This window comes from Trachemys scripta, chromosome 5 (assembly GCF_013100865.1).
Source record: "Trachemys scripta elegans isolate TJP31775 chromosome 5, CAS_Tse_1.0, whole genome shotgun sequence".
Classification (NCBI taxonomy): domain Eukaryota; kingdom Metazoa; phylum Chordata; order Testudines; family Emydidae; genus Trachemys; species Trachemys scripta.
In genome coordinates this window covers 33,674,233-33,696,343 of record NC_048302.1, presented here as the reverse complement: position 1 = coordinate 33,696,343, position 22,111 = coordinate 33,674,233, and the positions used below count along the sequence as shown (strand labels likewise).

Below are 22,111 nucleotides of genomic sequence, written 5' to 3'. Positions count from 1 at the left end.
GCCCGGCCCGGCCCCCGCGGCTTGGCTCGGCTCAGCTCTGGCCCCCGCGGCTCAGCTCTGGGCCGGACCCAAGCCCCGCAACCTTGGCCGGAGCTCCAGCCGGAATGCAGCCCGATTCCTGGGGGCGGGGCTTGCTGCAAGCCCCGCCCCCAGGAATCGGGCCCCGCTCTTGCTAAAGCCGGCCCTGTGTAGAACCTTCATACGGAATGAAAGTTTGGTTGTAAGAGTGCTATAGCAAAATCAGGAACAGAAATGAAGAGAGACCGAACATTTGTAACAGTCCATTGCAGTTCTACAGGTTCATGTGTGTAAAATTAATTTTTCCTACCTGCCAGTTCACAAAATTATTTGTTTTGAGCTTCCAGACTTTATCTCAGACAGAGACAGGCGGGGAAAACATACCCAGTGGTTAAATATTTTGTGTAGTTACTACGCAGGCTCACACAGTAGGCAGATTGTTGCCTAAGATTGGAACTCCGCTAACTGGACAAACTTATTAAAAGCCACCTGTGACATTGCAGTCTATATAGTTTAATAAAAATATGCTAATAAGTGAATATAATGTAACTGGAATATGCCTCATGCAAAAGGTCTCTTGTAAGGTATCATTACAAAGCTTATAATTTACTGAGTGTGATCATCCTATTTGTATAAATGTACCACTCTTGTATCTGAAACTAGAAATATGAAATACTTTGCATAATTACAATAGGCCCTCAGAGTTGTGTGGGCCATTAATGGTGGTTTGGAATCTTGATGACTCCCATTAACTAGGACCATTGTCTGCAGATGGCTGTGTTTTACCTCTAAGTCTTCCTGTATACCTGTGTGCTGGCAAGTGGGCAATGAAGTCTTGCAGTGACATGTGATCATGTCACCTGAACTGGAATCCATCTTTAATCTGGTGTCTTCCCATTGAGAAGGAGGGGGTGGGAACCCAGAGAGGGCCAAAGGATTCCCACCTTATGCAAAAGACATGCAAAGGGGTGGAACAGAACAAAGAGAGAGGAGCCATCATGAAGAATCCCCTAGCTACCACCTGAGCTGGAACAAGAGCTGTACCAGGGAAAGAATTGTGCCCAGGCCTGGAAGGTGTCCAGTCTGAGGAAAAAAAACTTACTGAAGCATCTCTGAGGATGAGATTATCTGTATTCAGTTTGATTAGACATAGATTTGCATGTTTTATTTTATTTTGCTTGGTACCTTACTTCATTCTGTCTGTTTACTACTTGGAACCACTTAAATCCTACTTTCTGTATTTAATAAAAATCACTTTTTACTTATTAATTCAGAGTATGTATTAATACCTGGGGGAGCAAACACCTGTGCATCTCTCTCTATCAGTGTTATAGAGGGCGAACAATTTATGAGTTTACCCTGTATAAGCTATATACAGGGTAAAACGGCTTTATTTGGGTTTAGACCCCATTGGGAGTTGGGCATCTGAGTGTTGAAGACAGGAACACTTCTGTTAGCTGCTTTCAGGTAAACCTGCAGCTTTGGGGCAAGTAATTCAGACTCTGGGTCTTTGTTGGAGCAGACAGGAGTGTATGGCTCAGCAAGACAGGGTGCTGGGGCCCCGAGCTGGCAGGGAAGGCAGGGGTAGAAATAGTCTTGGTACAACAGGTGGCAGCTCCCAGGGGGGTTCTGTGATCTAACCCGTCACACCACCCTCCTTTTTTCTCCTCGCCAAATTTCTCATACATGATTTTCAAGGGGCACAAAAACCACACCTGCTGACACTTTGGGTCTAATCCTGCTCCCAATGAAATCAGTATTAAATCTCCCAGTAACTTCAGGAGTGCAGGATCAGATTGCGGAATGTTTAAGCCTGAATCTCTTTTGTGTACAACCCTTAAGATTCCATAGGAAGGATGCTTGCCACATTGAGAGTCTGTTCTTGTCCCCTTCTGTCCTCTTGTGTAACAGAGGGAGTTGCCTAAAAGACAGATGTCACACTAATGTGCCAGCTAGTGTATTTATTGAGGGAAGGATATGTAGGGGGGAAAAGTGCAAAAAACTGATCTCGCTCTGTCATTCACACTCAGAGGCTTGCACTTAAGATCTATACTGCAGCTCCAGGGACCACAGTTAGCATGAATGGAACGACACCACATACGTGGCTGGAGATACTTTCCATGTGCAATGCTGATGCAGACAGAATACTTCTGGGAGTGCCTGTAGGAGCAACTCCTACACCTTCCTGGAGAAACAGCATCCTCTATCCCAACACTGGTCTTGGACAGCTGGCCAGCACAGAATGGGATAGCCACATCCCATGGGGTTTGTCCAATACCACAAGCAATGCCTTCCCTGATACTTGCACTCCCTGATACGGGAGGGTAGCAGCCAAGATCCAGGCTACACCACGCTCAGTTGGCCTCTTGGACAAAGGCAAAAATCTTTAGCAAGATCCTTAAGTGAGTCATCACCTGATCAGGCCAACAGTTCTGAACTATCTTCAGTCTCCATGAGGAGGACAGAACAAATTTCGATAGCCCAGAGGCAACAACTGAAAACACTAAATAGTTGACCCCTGAATTTACTGACTTGAATTCTTCCCCATAACATAGCTTAACACTATAGAGTACTGTAAGATTTTTGGTGGAGAGGCACGTATCAAACTTAGTTCAGGACTGCCTGGAGTTTTACCTCTGTCTTACATGTCTTGTACCTTTTTATCATCACATGAATTAGTCCCAGGCCATTGCTGGGAAAGCCTGGAGTCCTTGCCCCTCTCATATTATTTTACTCTGAAAAGTTGAAGGCAGCAAAAGCACATACATTTTATTACATCAGAACAATGAATAAATACAATAGTCTATTATTCTGTAATAGCCTAGATTACAAAATTTAAAAAGTCTCTTCTAGAAAATTTTTAAAAATGAAAGGCATTTACTTCATTCCCCACTTCTTAAGAACTGATACAAACAATTTTGTATTCCTGAATCTCTAAGGTAAAATAGATATTGAAGCACATTAAAACTAGAACAAAAGTCTTCATTGTATGGTATGTTTAATATGGCAGAATAAATTTCACCCAGTTTTCTGATACTTCATAATCTGCCATAGATATTACAGTAACTTTCAAAATGAGATTCTTAATCTAGAGGAAAGCTGCTAAAGCAGTTAGTATGTTAGTAATCTTTTCGTTGGACTGAAAAAAAATCTAATAAAGAGAAATAATGTAGGGCTCTCCTCAATAATTCAACATATTTCTAAACTAGTCTCTCTACTGATCTGAGTTAAAATTAAAATTTGAAAATGTGCTTCAAAGACTTCTGAGAAGAGCAATTTTGCTTCAGCAGGGTATCAAAAAACAAGTAAAACTGAAAACAGATTATCAGCCATAAAATATAGATGGCACATTTTTCTTCAATAATGCTGCATAATCATTCCATTCCATGTTCTTGCCAAATACTTTCTTTAGCAGTGGAGCTACAGTTGGACTACTGTTAATATAAATCTCCAACAACTGGTTACGATACTTCAGACTGCTAAAGAAACATGACTAAATAAAGCTTAAATTTATTCACAAGTAGTCCCATTGAATTTAACTAGAATACTAAGCAGCATAAAGTTACGTAAATGGTCAATGTCTGTAGGACTGCAGAGCTAGTGAGTGTATATTATCTTTGTTCAAAAATGAACTTTTAAACACTTAGCATTATCTGTCACTGTTTTAGACCCTTATTCATGATTGACTTCCATGAGACTATTTACACAGCTAAAGTTAGGCGTGTCTTTAAGTATCTTCCTGAATCAGGCCAGGCCTTTGAGAGTGCTGCCATACTATAACAAAGTTTTCTAAATAGAAAAAAACAGTTACTCATCTTGTAACTGTCGTTCTTCGAGAGGTGCTGTTCATGTCCATTCCAATAAGGTGTGCGTGAGTGGCAGCCGGAAGATTTTCCCCCTAGCAGTATCCATCGGGTCGGTCTGGGCCCTACCAACCCCCCACTCCCTCAGTTCCTTCTTGTGGGCTACTCCGACAAAGGGCTAGGTGGGTGGGTATTGGAATGACATGAACACCACATCTGGAAGAACAACAGTTACGAGAAAGTCGGAGCTGTCCACTAACTGGAGCACTGCTCTACCGAAGGCCGCATCGTCTCTGGCCTGCTGGGTAATCACTTAATGCACGGTGAAAGTATGTGGAGGAACATGTCACTGCTCCGCATATTTCCTGGGTTGGGACTTACGCCAGAAATGTGGCTAAAGAAGTTTGCGCCCTAGTGGAGTGCACTGTGAGCGGAGGGGCAGGCACCTCTGCCAGTTTATAGCATTCACAGATGCAGGACGTGATCAACGAGGAAATTTGTTGGGAGGAGACTGGAAGACCCCTTCATCCTGTCTGCCATGGCCACAAACAGTTGAATGGACTTCCTAAACAGTTTAGTTCTTTAAATATAAAAGGTTAGCACTCTACGGACATCCAATGAGCGAAACCTCTGCTCTCTGCCGCTCGAGTGCGGCTTAGGATAGAACATAGGGAGGAAAATGTCCTGGTTGATGTGAAACTGGGAGACAACCTTCAGGAGAAAAGCTGGATGTGGCTTGCGTTGAACCTTGTCCTTACAGAACACGGTGTAAGGGGGCTCTGATGTTAGGGCCGTAAGCTCATATACCCTCCTGGCTGAGGTTATCGCTACCAGAAATGTCACCTTGTATGACGGCTAGAGCAGGGAACACGTCGCCAGCGGTTCAAAGGGCAGACCCATCAATTTGGAAAAGACCAGATTGAGGTCCCAGGTTGGGGTCAGTTGCCAGACGTGCGGATACAGCCTACCAAGACCTTTCAGGAAACGGCTGACCATAGGAGTTGGCAAACACCGACCGGCCCTCTGAACCTGGATGGAAGGCAGAGATGGCGGCCAAGTGAACCCTTATTGATGATATGGGCAAAGATATGTTTGAGATGGAGAAAGTAGTCCATCGTCTGAGCCTGGCGTGTTGCACCACGTAGGTACAAGAGTGGTGTAGAGGTGAGCATCGGGGACGAGTGATGCTACGCCGACCAGACTAAGAATCTCTTCCATTTGGCAAGGTAGGTAGCCCTGGTGGAGGGTTTCCTATTGCCAAGGAGGACTTGTCTAACTGGGACCGAGCAGGAGAGCTCTGTGGGGTTCAGCCATGGAGTTTCCACGCTGGGAGGAGCAACAACTCGAGGTTCAGGTGCTGGAGACGGCTGTGATCCTGAGTTATTAAGTCCGGGAGGAGCGGCAAGGTAACTGGGGCTTCCATGGACATTTCCAGGAGAGATGTGTACTAGTGTTGGCGGGGCCAGGCTGGAGCTATCAATCTAATTGAAGCCTCTTCCCTCCGTATCTTGAGGAGCACCTTGTGAATGAGAGGGATGGGCGGGAACTCGTACAGGAGACGGCCTCCCTATGGAAGGAGGAAAGTGTCCACGATACAGCCCGGGCTGTGATTCAGGAAGGAGCAAAACCGTTGGCACTTCCTGTCGTGTCATGGGGCGAACAGGCCCATCTGGGGAAAGCCCCACCGTTGGAAGATGGAGTTCGCAATGTCTGGGCATAGGGACCACTCGTGGCCGTGAAAAGACCTGCTGAGACAGTCTGCCAACTCATTCTATACTCCTGGGAGGTACGACGCTTGCAGGAGTATTGAATGAGCTACACAAAGGTCCCACAGCATGAGGGCTTCCCGGCACAGGGGAGAGGAGTGTGCACCCGTTTGTTGATATAGAACATCGCCGTGGTGTTGTCTATCATGACTGATACACATAGAATCATAGAATGTTAAGGTTGGAAGAGACCTCAGGAGGTCTTCTAGTCCAATCCCCTGCTCAAACCAGCAACTAAATCATCTCAGCCAGGGCTTTGTCAAGATGGGCCTTAAAAACCTCTAAGGATGGAGATTCCATTACCTCCCTAGGTAACCCATTCCAGTGCTTCACCACTCTCCTAGTGAAACAGTGTTTCCTAATATTCAACCTAGACCTCCCCCACTGCAACTTGAGACCATTGCTTCTTGTTCTGTCATCTGCCACCACCGAGAACAGCCTAGGCTCCATCCTCTTTGGAACCCACCCGCCTCCCGTTTCAGGTAGTTGAAGCTGCTATCAAATCCCCTCTCACTCTTCTCTTCTGCAGACTACATAACCCAAGTTCCCTCAGCCTCTCCTCGTAAGTCATGTGCCCCAGCCCCCTAACTGTTTTCATTGCCCTCTGCTGGACTCTCTCCAATTTGTCCACATTCCTTCTGTAGTGGAGGGACCAAAACTAGATACAATACTCCAGGTGTGGCCTCACCAGTGCCAAATAGAGGGGAATAATCACTTCCCTCGATCTGCTGGTAATGCTTGACATCTCCTTGTCAAGTGGGTTCGGAAAGTCTGGCATACTAGGCGCACCGCTCTCAGCTCTCTGAAATAGATGTGGAGAGCGAGTTCCGCCTGAGACCAGAGGCCTTGTGTCCTGAGGTCTCTCAGATGTGCTCCCCATCCCAAGGCTGATGCGTCTGTCACTAGCAAGATGGGACAGCTGAGGACCAGTGAAGGGACCCCTGCACACACTACCTGCGGGTCCAGCCACCACTGAAGGGAGTCGAGGACCAGGCAAAGCAGAGTCACGACCCTGTACAAACTGTCCTGAGCAAGCCAATACACTGAGGCTAGCCACGATTGGAGAGGCCAGAGTCTGAGCCTGGCGTGTTGCACCACATAGGTACAAGAGGCCGCGTGTCCTAGAAGTTTCAGGCAATTCCTTGCTATGGTAGTGGGAAACTGCCTGAGACTTTGAATGATGTTGTCCAGGGCCCGAAATTTCACTTCCAGGAGGTATGCCCTGGTGTGGGTCGAGTCCAGCACCGCCCCTATGAACTCTATCCACTGAACAGGGGACAGAGTCAATTTCCCTATGTTCAGGTTAAGGCCCAGTTCATCAAACATTGATTTATGAAGTCGACTTGTGCCTCCACTTGAGTCCTGGAGTGGCCCTCGATCAGCCAGTCATCGAGGTACGGGAACACCTGTACCTGGCATCTGTGTAGGAAGGTCATCACGATTGTTATGCACTTGGTAAATACACAAGGCACCACTGACAGGCCGAACCGGAGGACTGTGAACTGGTAGTGTTTGTTGCTTACCACACACCTGAGACCTTCTGTGGGATGGTGTAATTGCTATATGAAAGTATGCGTCCTTCAAGTCGAGGGCAGCCTACCAGTCCCCTGGATCCAAGGAAGGGATGATGGAGGCCAAAGAGACCATGCGGAACTTCAATTTCCTCATGAACTTGTTGAGCTCTCACAGGTCTAGGATGGGCCTGTGGTATTAGGAAATACCGGGAACAGAAGCCCTTGATCTCCTGATGAACCTCTTCAACTGTTCCTAGTGATAGGAGCAAGTGCACCTCCTGTATGAAGAGTTGCTCGTGAGAAGAGTCCCTGAAGAGGGACGGGGAAGGTGGGTGGAAGGGCAGAGAACTGGAGGGAGTATCTCCTTTCTACCGTGCAGAGCACCCAGCAGTCTGATGTGGAGGATAAAGGAGTTTGAGGCGCAAGTGGTGTTCTCGTCCATCCTCCCTGTGCAAGGAAAAGGCCGGGGTAGAGACCGTCGAATCGTGGAAGTCAACGAATGGCTACGCAGGTGGTGTCGGAGAGAAGGCTTTGGATTCTTCGACCATGGGATGGTATTCCAAGAAGGAGGATTGCTAGGCAAAGACGGGCTCCATCTAACGAAGAGAGGGAAGAGCATTTTCGCCAGCAGGCTGGCTAACCTAGTGAGGAGGTCTTTAAACTAGGTTCACCGGGGGAAGGAGACCAAAGCCCTGAGGTAAGTGGGGAAATGGGATCCTGGGAGGAAGCACAAGCAGGAGAGCGCAAGAGGGGAGGACTCCTGTCTCATGCTGAGAAAGAGGGACGATCGATGAGTTATCTTAAGTGCCTATACACAAATGCAAGAAGCCTGGGAAACAAGCAGGGAGAACTGGAAGTCCCGGCACAGTCAGGGAACTATGATGTGATTGGAATAACAGAGACTTGGTGGGATAACTCACATGACTGGAGTACTGTCATGGAAGGATATAAACTGTTCAGGAAGGACAGGCAGGGCAGAAAAGGTGGGGGAGTTGCTTTGTATGTAAGAGAGGAGTATGACTGCTCAGAGTTCCGGTATGAAACTGCAGAAAAACCTGAGCGTCTCTGGATAAAGTTGAGAAGTGTGAGAAACAAGGGTGATGTCGTGGTTGGAGTCTGCTATAGACCACCAGACCAGGGGGATGAGGTGGACGAAGCTTTCTTCTGGCAACTAGTAGAAGTTGCTAGATCGCAGGCCCTGGTTCTCATGGGAGACTTTAATCACCCTGATATCTGCTGGGAGAGCAATACAGCGGTTCACAGACAATTCAGAAAATTTTTGGAACGTGTAGGGGACAATTTCCTGGTGCAAGTGCTGGAGGAACCAACTAGGGGCAGAGCTTTTCTTGACCTGCTACTCACAAACAGGGAAGAATTAGTAGGGGAAGCAAAAGTGGATGGGAACCTGGGAGGCAGTGACCATGAGATGGTCGAGTTCAGGATCCTGAGACAAGGAAGAAAGGAGAGCAGCAGAATACGGGCCCTGGACTTCAGAAAAGCAGACTTTGACTCCCTCAGGGAACAGATGGGCAGGATCCCCTGGGAGAATAACATGAAGGGCAAAGGGGTCCAGGAGAGCTAGCTGTATTTTAAAGAATCCTTATTGAGGTTGCAGGAACAAACCATCCCGATGTGTAGAAAGAATAGTAAATATGACAGGCGACCAGCTTGGCTAAACAGTGAAATCCTTGCTGATCTTAAATGCAAAAAAGAAGCTTACAAGAAGTGGAAGATTGGACAAATGACCAGGGAGGAGTATAAAAATATTGCTCAGGCATGCAGGAGTGAAATCAGGAAGGCCAAATCACACTTGGAGTTGCAGTTAGCAAGAGATGTTAAGAGTAACAAGAAGGGTTTCTACAAGTATGTTAGCAAGAAGAAGAAAATCAAGGAAAGTGTGGGCCCCTTACTGAATGAGGGAGGCAACCTAGTGACAGGGGATGTGGAAAAAGCTAATGTACTCAATGATTTTTTTGCCTCTGTCTTCACGCACAAGGTCAGCTCCCAGATTGCTGCACTGGGCAGTACAGCATGGGGAGAAGGTGACCAGCCCTCTGTGGAGTGGTTCGGGACTATTTAGAAAAACTGGACGTGCACAAGTCCATGGGGCCGGATGCGCTGCATCCGAGGGTGCTAAAGGAGTTGGCGGGTGAGATTGCAGAGCCATTAGCCATTATTTTTGAAAACTCATGGCGATCGGGGGAGGTCCCAGATGACTGGAAAAAGGCTAATGTAGTGCCCATCTTTAAAAAAGGGAAGAAGGAGGATCCGGGGAACTACAGGCCAGTCAGCCTCACCTCAGTCCCTGGAAAAATCATGGAGCAGGTCCTCAAGGAATCAATTATGAAACATTTAGAGGAGAGGAAAGTGATCAGGGACAGTCAGCATGGATTCACGAAGGGGAAGTCGTGCCTGACTAACCTAATTGCCTTCTATGATGAGATAACTGGCTCTGTGGATGAGAGGAAAACAGTGGATGTGTTATTCCTTGACTTTAGCAAAGCTTTTGATACGGTCTCCCACAGTATTCTTGCCGCCAAGTTAAAGAAGTATGGGCTGGATGAATGGACTGTAAGGTGGATAGAAAGCTGGCTAGATCGTCGGGCTCAACGGGTAGTGATCAATGGCTCCATGTCTAGTTGGCAGCCGGTTTCAAGCGGAGTGCCCCAAGGGTCGGTCCTGGGGCCGGTTTTGTTTAATATCTTTATTAATGATCTGGAGGATGGTGTGGACTGCACTCTCAGCAAGTTTGCAGATGACACTAAACTAGGAGGCGTGGTAGATACACTAGAGGGTAGGGATCGGATACAGAGGGACCTAGACAAATTAGAGGATTGGGCCAAAAAAACCTGATGAGGTTCAACAAGGACAAGTGCAGAGTCCTGCACTTAGGACGGAAGAATCCCATGCACTGCTACAGACTAGGGACCGAATGGCTAGGTAGCAGTTCTGCAGAAAAGGACCTAGGGGTCACAGTGGACGAGAAGCTGGATATGAGTCAACAGTGTGCTCTTGTTGCCAAGAAGGCTAACGGCATTTTGGGCTGTATAAGTAGGGGCATTGCCAGCAGATCGAGGAACGTGATCATTCCCCTTTATTCGACATTGGTGAGGCCTCATCTAGAATACTGTGTCTAGTTTTGGTCCCCACACTACAAGAAGGATGTGGAAAAACTGGAAAGAGTCCAGCAGAGGGCAACAAAAATGATTAGGGGTCTGGAGCACATGACTTATGAGGAGAGGCTGAGGGAACTGGGATTGTTTAGTCTCCAGAAGAGAAGAATGAGGGGGGATTTGATAGCGGCCTTCAACTACCTGAAGGGGGGTTCCAAAGAGGATGGAGCTCGGCTGTTCTCAGTGGTGGCAGATGACAGAACAAGGAGCAATGGTCTCAAGTTGCAGTGGGGGAGGTCCAGGTTGGATATCAGGAAACACTATTTCACTAGGAGGGTGGTGAAACACTGGAATGCGTTACCTAGGGAGGTGGTGGAGTCTCCTTCCTTGGAGGTTTTTAAGGCCCGGCTTGACAAAGCCCTGGCTGGGATGATTTAGCTGGGAATTGGTCCTGCTTTGAGCAGGGGGTTGGACTAGATGACCTCTTGAGGTCCCTTCCAACTCTGATATTCTATGATTCTATGATATGGGCCCACACAGGGTAGAAAAGGAGATTGTAGGGGTAAGGCGGGTTGGATCCAGTCCAAGTTCTGGTGCGCCGTTCTCATCTGCACCTTCAAAAGGCCTGCTTCTGGCCAGATGAAGGTTCAGATAGGCCAGAGCCCTGGCCCGAGGATGGGTGCAGCCTCTTCCTGCTGCTCCTGTTTCTCCTTCTTGAGCCGTCCTGCCGGATCTGCGGTTGGTAGAACCGCGGAGGAGGTTACAGCCTAAAACGTCTCCACTGCATGGCGGAGGTGTGGAGGCCCAGCGATTTGAAGGTGGCTCTTGAGTCTTTTAGGCTATGTAGACTTTTATCCGTCTTTTTGGAAAACGGAGTCACATCCTCAAAGGGGAGATCCTGAATGGTCTGCTGGACCTTGTTTGGTAGACCTGATATTTGGAGCCAGGAGCTCCTTCTCACGGCAATCCCGGTAGACATCACCCGAGTGGCCGCATCAGCCCTGTCCAGAGGGGCCTGCAATGAAGCTCGGGAAATGAGCTTGCCCTCCTCCACCAGGGCCGAGAATTCAGCATGGGAGTCCTGCAGCAGCAGCTCTGCAAATTGTGCCGTTGCCCCGCATGTATTGTAGTATATGACCAACTTGTGTTAGTTAGCAGCGTCCACGACCAAGGAATCTGGTGAAGGATGGGTATACAAGTGCTCGTAAGCCCCTGGATGGCACAAAATAGCATCTTTCATGGTGCTTAGGCGTAGGGGGCAACGAAGCCGGGGTCTGCCATGAGGTTTTTGTGGTGTCGGCAATGGTCTTTATGAGGGATAGGGCAATATGTGCCTGTGCGGAGGGGGCGAGGATATCCACCATTGGATCTGCATCCTCCACTACCTTCTCCGCATGAATGCCCAGGCCCTGGGCAACCCTCCTCAGCAACTGCTGTAGGACCCTGTTGTCCTCCAGGGCCGGGGCTACCAAAGTACCCACCAGCGCTTCATCTGGAGAGGAGGAGGAAGAGACCCCCGCAAGGAGTGGTTGTGCTCTTCCCTCCACACCCAAAGGGGTCCCGCAGTGCTTGGGGATCCTGGGCTAGAGCTGACAAGAACGGTGTCATGGCCCTTGGTGCCGGAGCTGTATACGTTGGTGCCGAGGCCACCAGTGCCGAAGTTGTTGAAGCCAGAACCAATGGTGTTGGCGCTGTCGGTGCCAAGGACATCAGTGCTGATACCGCTGGAGCTGGCGTAGCCGACACCAGTGCTGCAGGGGTTGGGTTGGTGGCGTTAGGGAGTGATGGAGCTACCCCCGATCCTGCTGATGCCGACAGTGCCAGAGGTGGTATGATAGTGGCTGAGGCCACCGCTGCCACCCGGGAATGCGACCGTTGTCTCCACCCTTGGCCTTGGTGAAAGGCCCAAGGAGTCCAAAAGGGCCACTGTGCCAGGGGCTGCCACTGCATGGGCCACGGTGCTGGGTTAGGGTTCTGGTCTCATGATGATTTCTGGTCCTACCAGATCAATAGGAGTCCAACTCCAAGGTCTCAGAAAAGGAGGACCACGGAGGAGCGGTACTGCGAGGTGCTGAGGGTCTGCGCTGACAGCTCAGGGACCGACGAGGCTGCTGGCCCTGTTCTGGCTCCAGGGAGTGGTGCACCAGGTATGGAGACTGACGGGCCATCATTGTGGGCTTTCCTCTTGATGGTGCCAGGGAAGCAACCAGTGCCAGCGACCTCTCCCATCTAGGCGGGGAGAAAGGTGCCATGAGCTGGGGCAGGTCCCTGCTGAGTCAAACGCCTCCGGGGTTAACGGAAGGTGTAGTTGTCACCTCAGAGAGTGAGAAGGGTCCAGACTCGACCGTGCTTCAACGGGGGCAGGAGTCAATGCAACTGTCTCTGGCAGTGAGGCTGAAGTAGAGTGGCCTGGCTCGGATCTCACAATGGCCAGCTTGCTGGGTCTAGCCGGGGGGAAATGACCCCTCTCTGGCCTCCTCTTCTTCTGCAGCACCGGTGATTGAGACTGGTGTCTACCTGCAGCATGTGTGCCTCAAGTGGAGCCATGATGGTGCTGAGAGTCCTTGTCTTTACTCGGCACCAATCCCCGTGCCGACGGTGCTGGGGTACTGCATACCAAGGAGGAGGTACTTGACGCTGCGTCTGCTGACCCGGGGTCGACTGGGGCTGGAGTGCCGCTTCCATTAGTAGGAGGTTCGGGAGTTGCTATCTTTCCGTGTCCCGGGACGAAATCTACAGCAATCCTTTTGATGGCTCTCCCCTAAACACTTCAAATGCGAAGTGTGAGGATCGCTTCTGGGCATACAATTGCCGCAGACCTCACAGGCTTTGAAGCCCCGGGATAGCGCTGGAGGGGAAACCCCCCCAAAGGAAACTTAAGAACTAAGTAAAGTACCTGCTAACTACTTAACACTAGCTACAGAACTAATGAGAATTATATACAGACTGTCAAATGCAAGACAAGAGCAAGCGGAAGTTCCAGCTATCCGTCGCTGGCGGTAAGAAGGAACTGAGGGGGTGGCAAGTCGATAGGGCCTTATATTGAGTGCCATGATAGCACCACTCAAGGGGGCGCCCAGACCAACCTGATAGATACTGTTAGGGGAAAATCTTCCGGCTGCCGTGCGCACGCGCACGCACGCACCTGATTGGAATTGACATGAACAAGCTCTTGAAGAAGAATATTGGATCATGTCCACTATGACTGCAAGGATCAACTTTCCCATTTGAAAACACTGGAAATTATAGTTTCAAAATCGCTGCTAGATAAATTAACTTTTCTTTAAATAAGAAATTAAACAAGCCGTTCAGTTGTTACACAACTCAACCAATAATATCTGTAAAAAAAAATTTGGCCCCCATTTGGCGCATCTAAAGACAGAGCCCGTGTTCACGCCTTACTGTCTCCATGGCATGCTTTCCTCATCCCCTGAGCTCATGAATGCCCCAGTGAGCATTGCTAATTGTTACTTGTCAAAATCCACAAGGAAAGCTGCACAAGTTGCAGTAACTTGTTCCAGCTTCCCCAACTGTTTAAAATGCAACCCTGTGAGGACTGAAGAACAGCATGGGGCAAATACAGTTGGGTGAGCTCCTAACAGCATGGTTTCTGCAGCAGTCATGCAGTTTAGAGGCTACAAGGAAACTGAGAGGGCTGGGCAGCATGCAAATACAAGGAGTCTGTGCCTTCTGTAGATCTTAGGAAAATCAGGTAAGTGGGGAGAGAGATGGAACCCTTTCTTCTCTTCCCCTTTCACTGACAGAAAAATGAAAATGAAACTTCGTGGTTGAAACTTGCCAAGTTTACGCACATACAGTGCTGTTCCTGCATAAGGGAGAATGGGACCCTCCTATTTTTTCTAAACATACAACAGTTTAGATTTTTGGTCACCCATATTTTCCAATGGGAAAGCTGGCTTCTGCAGTATTCTTCATCGAATTGTCAACATGGATTGATGATACTCTTTACTGTATTTACAAATAACCTTTTAAAATGATTTGTAGTAAATCTACATAACTAAATGTAATAATTAACATTTATTTTACTGTATATTACACAGGCATATTCCTTGGTGTACAGGATTTCCTCTCTAAGGAACAAAATATTCTATCATGTCTATCATGTTAATATTGTATCATGTCTATTATAGCAATCTGTTGCCTTATTTTCCTCTGTGCCTCCTTGCCCTGTGTTCCTTAATATCTACCAGTTGATAACTTCATCACTCAATTTCATTCTGTTTCTCAAATTATTAATATTTCAAATTTTGTTTAGCTCTTCAAAAATCTTGGGCTTTGCGAATGCAAATTTCCTTTTGTTCTTTATAATGAGCCTGTCATTTGAACATTTATTGCCAGGTTTGTGTACATATACTGAAAAGTAAGATTGCCTTCACATGTTTATTGTGTCAACCAGAGAGGCTCCTGTTAACCTTTCTTTGTATATTCATCATGTTCCTATTTAGTTTTTTGTCTATGGAAACACTTCTGCCTTCATATTTTTAAATGACACCACTCTTAACTCTCGACTACCAATATTACAAGAGAGAATTAAACAAATTTGCACACTGCTAAAACTCCCCCCACCTCAAGTAAGGCAAGGATGTTCAGTAGCGATAAGCTAAAATCCCATGCCCATTGCCTCACTCACAACTGAGGAATACATTTTTCTGAACTGATAAGAGGTTTAAAGGGTGGACCTACAAGGTTTGTTTATTTCATTCTTTCAAAGAAATTATTCCACTCCCCTCCATCTTCAGATATTAAGTGTCCTCTCCAACGTTACCCCAATATTAATCCTTCGGACAGATGTTCAGATAAAAATTAATTAACCATGGTTACCCCTTTCTCAGCTGGAATTCCTCAGTAATTAAGCCTCTTGTGGATAAATGCATATAATGATCAATTCTGCCAGTTATTTGAGAAGAGTTCAAATATCTTTAAAATTGTGACCAAAATAATAATCTCAGGCTAATACTATATTAGCTTTATGCAAATAACAGATTTTTTTAACCAGTTATTATTACATGTTTCTTAGGGCTGAATTACACACAAACTTGCACCTAAATAACTAAATCAGTTTTAATTCACACCTTTTATCATTTAAGTGAGTCTGTATATGGACACTCTTATTTAAATGTGCTTAATTGAAAAAAACCACTTTGATTCCAAAATGCAAGTGCCAACACACACAGTTTTGCACCAAAACAACAAATTAAAACTAATGTAGTTATTTCTATTAACCAGTGGCAAGTGTGTGTGTATGTATATTTTATATTTCAAAATCCTAAACTAAAGCAATTTAAGAGCTCATCCTCAAAACATTTAAACGTTACTGGCTATGGAGCAAAAGTAAAGGAATTACCAGTATCTGACTGACCATTTCCCAAAAAACAATTCTCGGTTTCTACCTAGGAAGGTCGCTTGTAAATATACATCCATGTTCAGCACAGTGCAGAGATGACATGATATTTTAAAAACAAACATAAAATTCTAGGATCTTCAATACTCTTGCTTCCTTAGGACACTGGATTTTTTTTTTTTTTTTTTTTTTTTTTTTTAAAAGCACAGACTTTTATTTGCCCAAAGAATGCCAATAATTTTATTCAACGTTAAAAAAGGAAAATCTTCCAGGAATAGGAAAGGGCAGCAATATTAATCTATTAACTGGCATTATTATTTTAACCGCTTCCACCATTCTCTGCCATGACAAATAATTCCATTGCTGTTTTCCTTATGACTTTATAGCGATCATTCTCCATTTTAAATATAAGAACTGTTGCCAGATTCCTAAATATTAATCCACTCCACTGAATAACTATTCACTATACAGCACTATCCTTTTGAGCATATAGGCCCCAATCCTGAAAGATTTAAGCATGTGCTTAACTTCAGTGGAACTATTCAGAGTACATAAAGTTAAGAATATGTGTGAATCTTTTGAGGATTAGAGCTTTACTGACTTGAATCCAATCCCCAAAGTAATGTCAGTGGAAAGTCAGAGAAAGCACCAACAAAGAATGGCCAAACCTCCTAAAAAACCCAATTTGTACATTGCAGTTTATTGAACCATCTTTTGTCTTTTATTGTAGAAACAATATTCACAGTGGTAGAATATACTCACAACGGCTGCTGTGGTTATCCAACATCTCACCTTGCTTCAGCATTTAATCACCTAAAAAACCTGTTTATTGCTAGTAACTGAGCTTCATAATTACATTTTCACCACTAATAACACTATCTTTCCTAAAACCTGTATATTTCTGTGTCAAGTTTTAAAACAGGATCTTAACCATAGACATCACTATCAGCTCAGTCTATGATTTATTTTTGCAGTTGCTTATCTATAGGGAACAGAAGAACACTATAAAAACATGCTATTAAAATATTTTAAGAAATTTTCTTATATTGGCACACCCAGTAATCCAGGTAAGATCTGTCAAACACTTTTGAAGAATTAGTATAACCTTTTGCTTTGTGCTCTCTACAGCTACTAATCTAACCTGGTGGCAGTGATCAACTGTATTAAAACAGCCTGTGTAAAATGTTCAAAAGCACCTATGTGGTTTAGAAGCTTAAGTCCCACTTTCAAAAGTGATTTAGGCACTTAAGAGGCTATGGGCTTGTCTAAATGAACAATTAGTTCATGGCAGGCTGAGGTGTAAATCTACCCCACATGAGCTTGCCATGCACTAAGTGTCCATGTAGACCCTGCTACCAAATACTAACAGTTCCCTAGTGTGCTTTGATGTAACCTGCTTTGAAGTAGGAAGGGTTTAGCACAAATCCCACTGATTTACAATAGGTCGCGTGCTGCTAAATCACTATGGCACTTTTGAAAATCTCCCCCCTATCTAATTAGCTATTCTGAAATTGCTTTACATAAAGACAAATACAGGTAGGTGAAGATTGTACAATGATTAAATCAGAACACTTAACCTTGGTGTCACAAATGTGCTTGCTTTTCAAGCTAGAATGTCCATACCTCTTTGTATCTGCTCAGTACAAAATATAATTTGAAGTCTCTCCACATTTTACTTGTGGCAAGTTTGACATGCCATTCACAGACTTGCAAGACTGCCTGTGGTCTATTTTCAAGAAAGCACATGACAATGTTGTGGTTTACATACGGTTAGTAGGCAACACACTGTTTCTAACTAAAATGGTCTCTCTCTCCCCACCATCTCATCCTGAATAGGGACCCAATGATGATAATCATTTTAGCCACTTAAAAAGTCAATATTATACATTAGATCCCATTATAGTACATTAAAACATGATAAACTCCCAAATAAAATTTCTGTATAAAAATCGCACAGTGAAATAGTATGATTCAAGCAACATTAAAACAAGATCGAGGAAACTTAGCTTTGAATTTTTACTTCTAAATAATTTAAAACAGATTACTGTATAAATCTAAGGCTAACAACGTTAGTTGCAAATATCTCTTTTCCAAGGCCCAATTCTGTAAGCTGCTGCATGACCTCTGTTCCTACTGAAGTTATTATGGGTGCAAGGTTAAGTCACAGGGAGTTCCAGTGATATTACTTGCAGAGTAACGCACTACTCATAAGTAAGGATGGCAGAATTGGACATATAGGAAATATATAACTTTTCAAGCTCAGGAAGTTAGTTCTTTCTATTGCACATTGCAGGGTGGAGTATGTTAATATAGAGGGGCTTTCATTTTTCACTTTCTGTTATCTACAAAACAAGTTGGCTAAAGGGCGTCAACAATGAACAGAAGAGAAAGCAGATGAATTAAGATAACTAACGTCATTAGAGCATTGCAGCAATGATTATGGTTGGTATTACAGTTTTAGTATAAGTCCCTGTTTACAGACATTTAAGTTTCTGAAGAAACACGATCTGGTCCAACCTCTACCACATCTGTTCTTAGTTTAAAAATGACTTTTTGTATGTAGAAAAACGGTAAGTTATTGAGCGTGGTGCAGGAATTACTGGGTGAAATTCAATGGCCTGTGTTTTGCAAGTCAGAGTAGGTGATAATAATAGTCCTTTATGGGCTTAAAGTCTATGAAATAAAACTCAATTCAGCCATTTTTAAGTTATCAGAGTATTTCAAAACCAATCAAAACAAAAATACCCCAAGATTTTTCATGCTTTAAGAGATTTTAACTGCATTTTTGTGTGCTCAGATTTCAGACAGATGGGTTATTTTAAAAAAATCTCATCACAGAGTGATTGTTCCACAAGAGCAGAAGAGTTGAACTGACTAGACTCTTCTCTTCTTGTTAGTACAACATCAGCACCGTCTGAAGGAGCAGTAGAAGTGTGAATTCCCTTAGTGGAGGAATGTCTAAAAACATATAGTGGTGTGAGAAAATGTGAGATGCCCATAAACTTTTGCCAATTTAAAACTGTTGTATTTTTAAGGGTAGGGAGGAAATGCAAAACGTAGACCTAGAGGTTGTGGAGGAGGGGAGAGAGGGAGTTTAAAAAAAGAAGGGGGGGGGGCTGCCACTGAGTAATGGGGAAAAAATTATTTCCATCAGAAACAACAGCTCTTGCCAGGTTACAGACAAGAAGCACTATCTCCAGAATAACTGATACAAGTATCAAGACATGGCATAAGCCATAAATAAGGACAAGTCACATGCACAAAGTTACCAAAAGAAAGAAATAATGGAAAGAATAGCATACTTAAGATTATCACCACATTCACCTTAAATGTGGGGGGAAGGAGGGAAAGCTTTGGATTTAAATCTGAATTGATATTTAATAATAAACGTATAATAGACACAAGAAAAAAAAACGTTGGTACCATTAAATGGCGAAATAAAAATGAAAACAACCAAGCAAGACAACAATTGTTTCCTGCAGTTTCTAGCATTCACATAATCCAGCTACTAATTTTATCTCACTAAGGGTTATTTTCACATCAAGAAGCAGTGTGTATGGCTGATGGCACGCATACTTAAATGTCAAAAAATGCCTATGAAACTTGACCTTTTAGCTTTATATTTATTTGCTGAAAAATACTCAACATTAAACACAGGAAGCTCTAAAGATGTGACAAAGCAGGGTCTCTAGAAAATATAAGGTAAAATGAAGTTCTTAAGTCTAAATCTGACCAAAAATACCAGAAAACTGATTACGAAAACAAGATGTCAGAGATATTCATGAAGGAATCAATCATGAGCACCTTCACCTCTCATGGAAGGACCCGAAGTATGTAACCAGGCTACGTATTCAGAGTAACACAACAATCAAGGCTGGGAAACAGAATCCTGAGCACAAACATGTAACGGATGTTTGCTGGATATACAGCTGCTAATACAACACATGGAGGAGTAGAATACCCAACTCTCCATGCACTCAGAGTAATCTGCTAGATAGATCAAGATGGTGGTTTGGCTAGATTGTGATCCCATTTGCCACAGATACCCCTCTGACAATCGCTTGGGCTACTTACATATAGCCTCTGCCTGCATTCCTGCAGGCTACCTCCACCGAGCTCTGCAGCATACCAAGTTGCCATGCTTGGGCACTCTGCTTCCTAATGCTGTATGTTCTCAAACCAGAGCAGTTCTGCTGTTTCTTAAGCTTTCCACTGCTGTGGGGAGGATCAGGATTTCAACATGTTTCCAAACATAACTTTGAATAACAACAAAATAATAGAATATTATTACTTATTATTATTATTTTACTTGGTTAAACACAACAGGATTTGGCTCAGAGTTAACCAGCAAGGATATTTTTGCTTTTCTTATTTCCTTCCCTCTTCTATCATTAAGTTAGAACGGAGCATCACACAGGAAATGTGGTAACCTTTCATCAAATGTTGGGTTTTATGAAAGTGTGGCATCATATTTACCCAAAATACTTTAAAAACCAATCTTGCTGTTCACCAACCACAGGAACATACCCTATAATGAATTCACATGTACAACTCCCAATGACTTTCACTGAAGTTTATTTAACATGCAGATTGATGGCAGCATGCAGCCCGCAGCCTCAAAAACTGATGATTAGTGCCTTTGACCTTGCAGTTCTAAGTGACAATATAGATTTTGATATTCAGACAATAGAATACTGGACAGAAAAACAGTAAACATCTAAACTGCTTTGGGCAAAATGACCGGTTCACTTCCTAGAACAATGTTTATTCTTCTGCATATAAATTAAAAGGCTAATAGATGGAAAGCAAATGAGGAAATTAAACAGTGCTTGCAGATGATAGAACAATGAGAAATATGAGGAAAAAAATGTCCTCTATAGGAAAACTGCCAAGACCACCAGTATTTCTGGAAATAGTATCCATTAAAGATTTCTTTTCTAAATTTAAACAGGGAATTTCAACAAAGCACATGTGGTATTAGCACAGAATGAATACTGGACCCAGATATCATCACAGCAAAAATATATAAACATCTTTCATATTTTGAAAATGAATATGTTTTTAAAAAAATGAGAGACTTACTTGAGCTCACTATGAAAACCATCATATCTTAGTCATACTACCTCCCTGTTGATGCCACATTTAATAACAAATGCCAACAAGATCACCATCAGCAGCAATAAGCTTCAAAATGCCAGAAGTTTTAAATAAATTTTGTATTAATGTGTTTCCTGCCTTGGATACTGAAGTTCTCTATCCATATAACAGGTACAACCCTGACGAGAGTAGTGTAACCTTCCATACATCATCCACAAATGTGCTTCAGCCCTAACCTGGAAAGAACACTTTAAGAGCAAGAATGTCGTTCATTTTCATGTTGATTCAAATTCTTGGCTTCTCTGTGTGTGGATCTGTTTTCAGGACAGAGACCTAATTTGTCCTCAAATATATAATAATTGGCCTCTGCGATCATGGTCTCTTAACTCTATTGACTCTCAGCTTTGGAATTCACTTCCCTTGGTATGAAATAACCAGAATTTGCTCATGTTAGAAAATGCTGCAAATTTCATCAGTTTCCTCTGCCTTTTAGCCAAGGGGAGGTGAATCTAGGCTGGTAATATTTCGGTGTGAGCTATTTTATGTTTTAAAAATCCTTTTTGTTAGCCTTGTTTTGCTATGCTGGATTAGCTGCAAAGTTTGCTGATTATTTTTGTATAGATTTTGCTTTAAAATTTGTTACAAGAACTAGGAGTTTAGTATTTGGGCTTTTAATTTACATATAATTCAAAAGAAATAAGATACAAAGGCCTGAACAACCAGAAATAAAATCTGAGTAGAAATAAGTGACTTGTTTTTATAGAAGGAGAACCAAGAGCAAACAAGAATAAGCTTGTAAGGCTGACCAAAGAGATAAGGAATAAACTAGCAAACAATGAAACAAAAAGCAACAAAAACAGTTGTATTCAGCTGTTAAGGCAACTAAAAGTTCAAATACGATGATGCAAACCACAGGAAAAAAGAAATCTAAGAGTACTGTCTCAAGTTGTTATGGCAACTGAAATCTCAGCACAGCAACCAAATGAACACTATCCACAAGTTTTATTTCCTGCGCATCCAGATCTTTGTGAAATAGTATACTATAATGAACTTAGATCAAAATAATATTTTATGAAAACACAAAGCTAGACCTACCCAGCTTATCCTATGATTTATCATCATGTTGCATCACATAAAACATTAAAATAAGGCAAAAACAAAACACAGGAAATTTTAAGACAGCAAGAAGGAAAACCATTTTAGAAGTTGTGCTCCATGTTTCTCTTTTAGATGCATCTTCCTTCTCTTTCAAACTATACTAAGATGCCTCTATTGCTATTAGAAATTTATCCCATCCATATTATTTTGTATATATTTGACTTCAGTCCCTTTTGTGCCTGTCCTTTCTTTATGAAACCTTTTCTTGTATTTAAACATCTCCAAATATGCTTGAGGCATTTAATGACCTCAGGATTTTCTTTTTCTTTTAGCTATGTCC

At 43.8% G+C, this 22,111-nt stretch overlaps 1 protein-coding gene across 2 annotated transcripts in view; it reads right to left on the bottom strand.

The window, feature by feature from the left end:
- The window catches only part of FAM241A (family with sequence similarity 241 member A), a 39,384-nt gene that overhangs the window by 6,010 nt on the left and 11,263 nt on the right, over positions 1-22,111 (bottom strand). Inside the window, exon 1 of one of the 2 annotated variants that reach the window (XM_034771616.1) lies at positions 19,651-19,777. The exons of the other annotated variant lie outside the window; for it this stretch is intronic. Coding sequence (XP_034627507.1) covers positions 19,651-19,716 — 66 coding nt within the window. The 5' untranslated portion in view covers positions 19,717-19,777. Of the gene's footprint in view, positions 1-19,650; positions 19,778-22,111 lie in introns of those variants that run through there. 2 annotated transcript variants of the gene reach the window in all.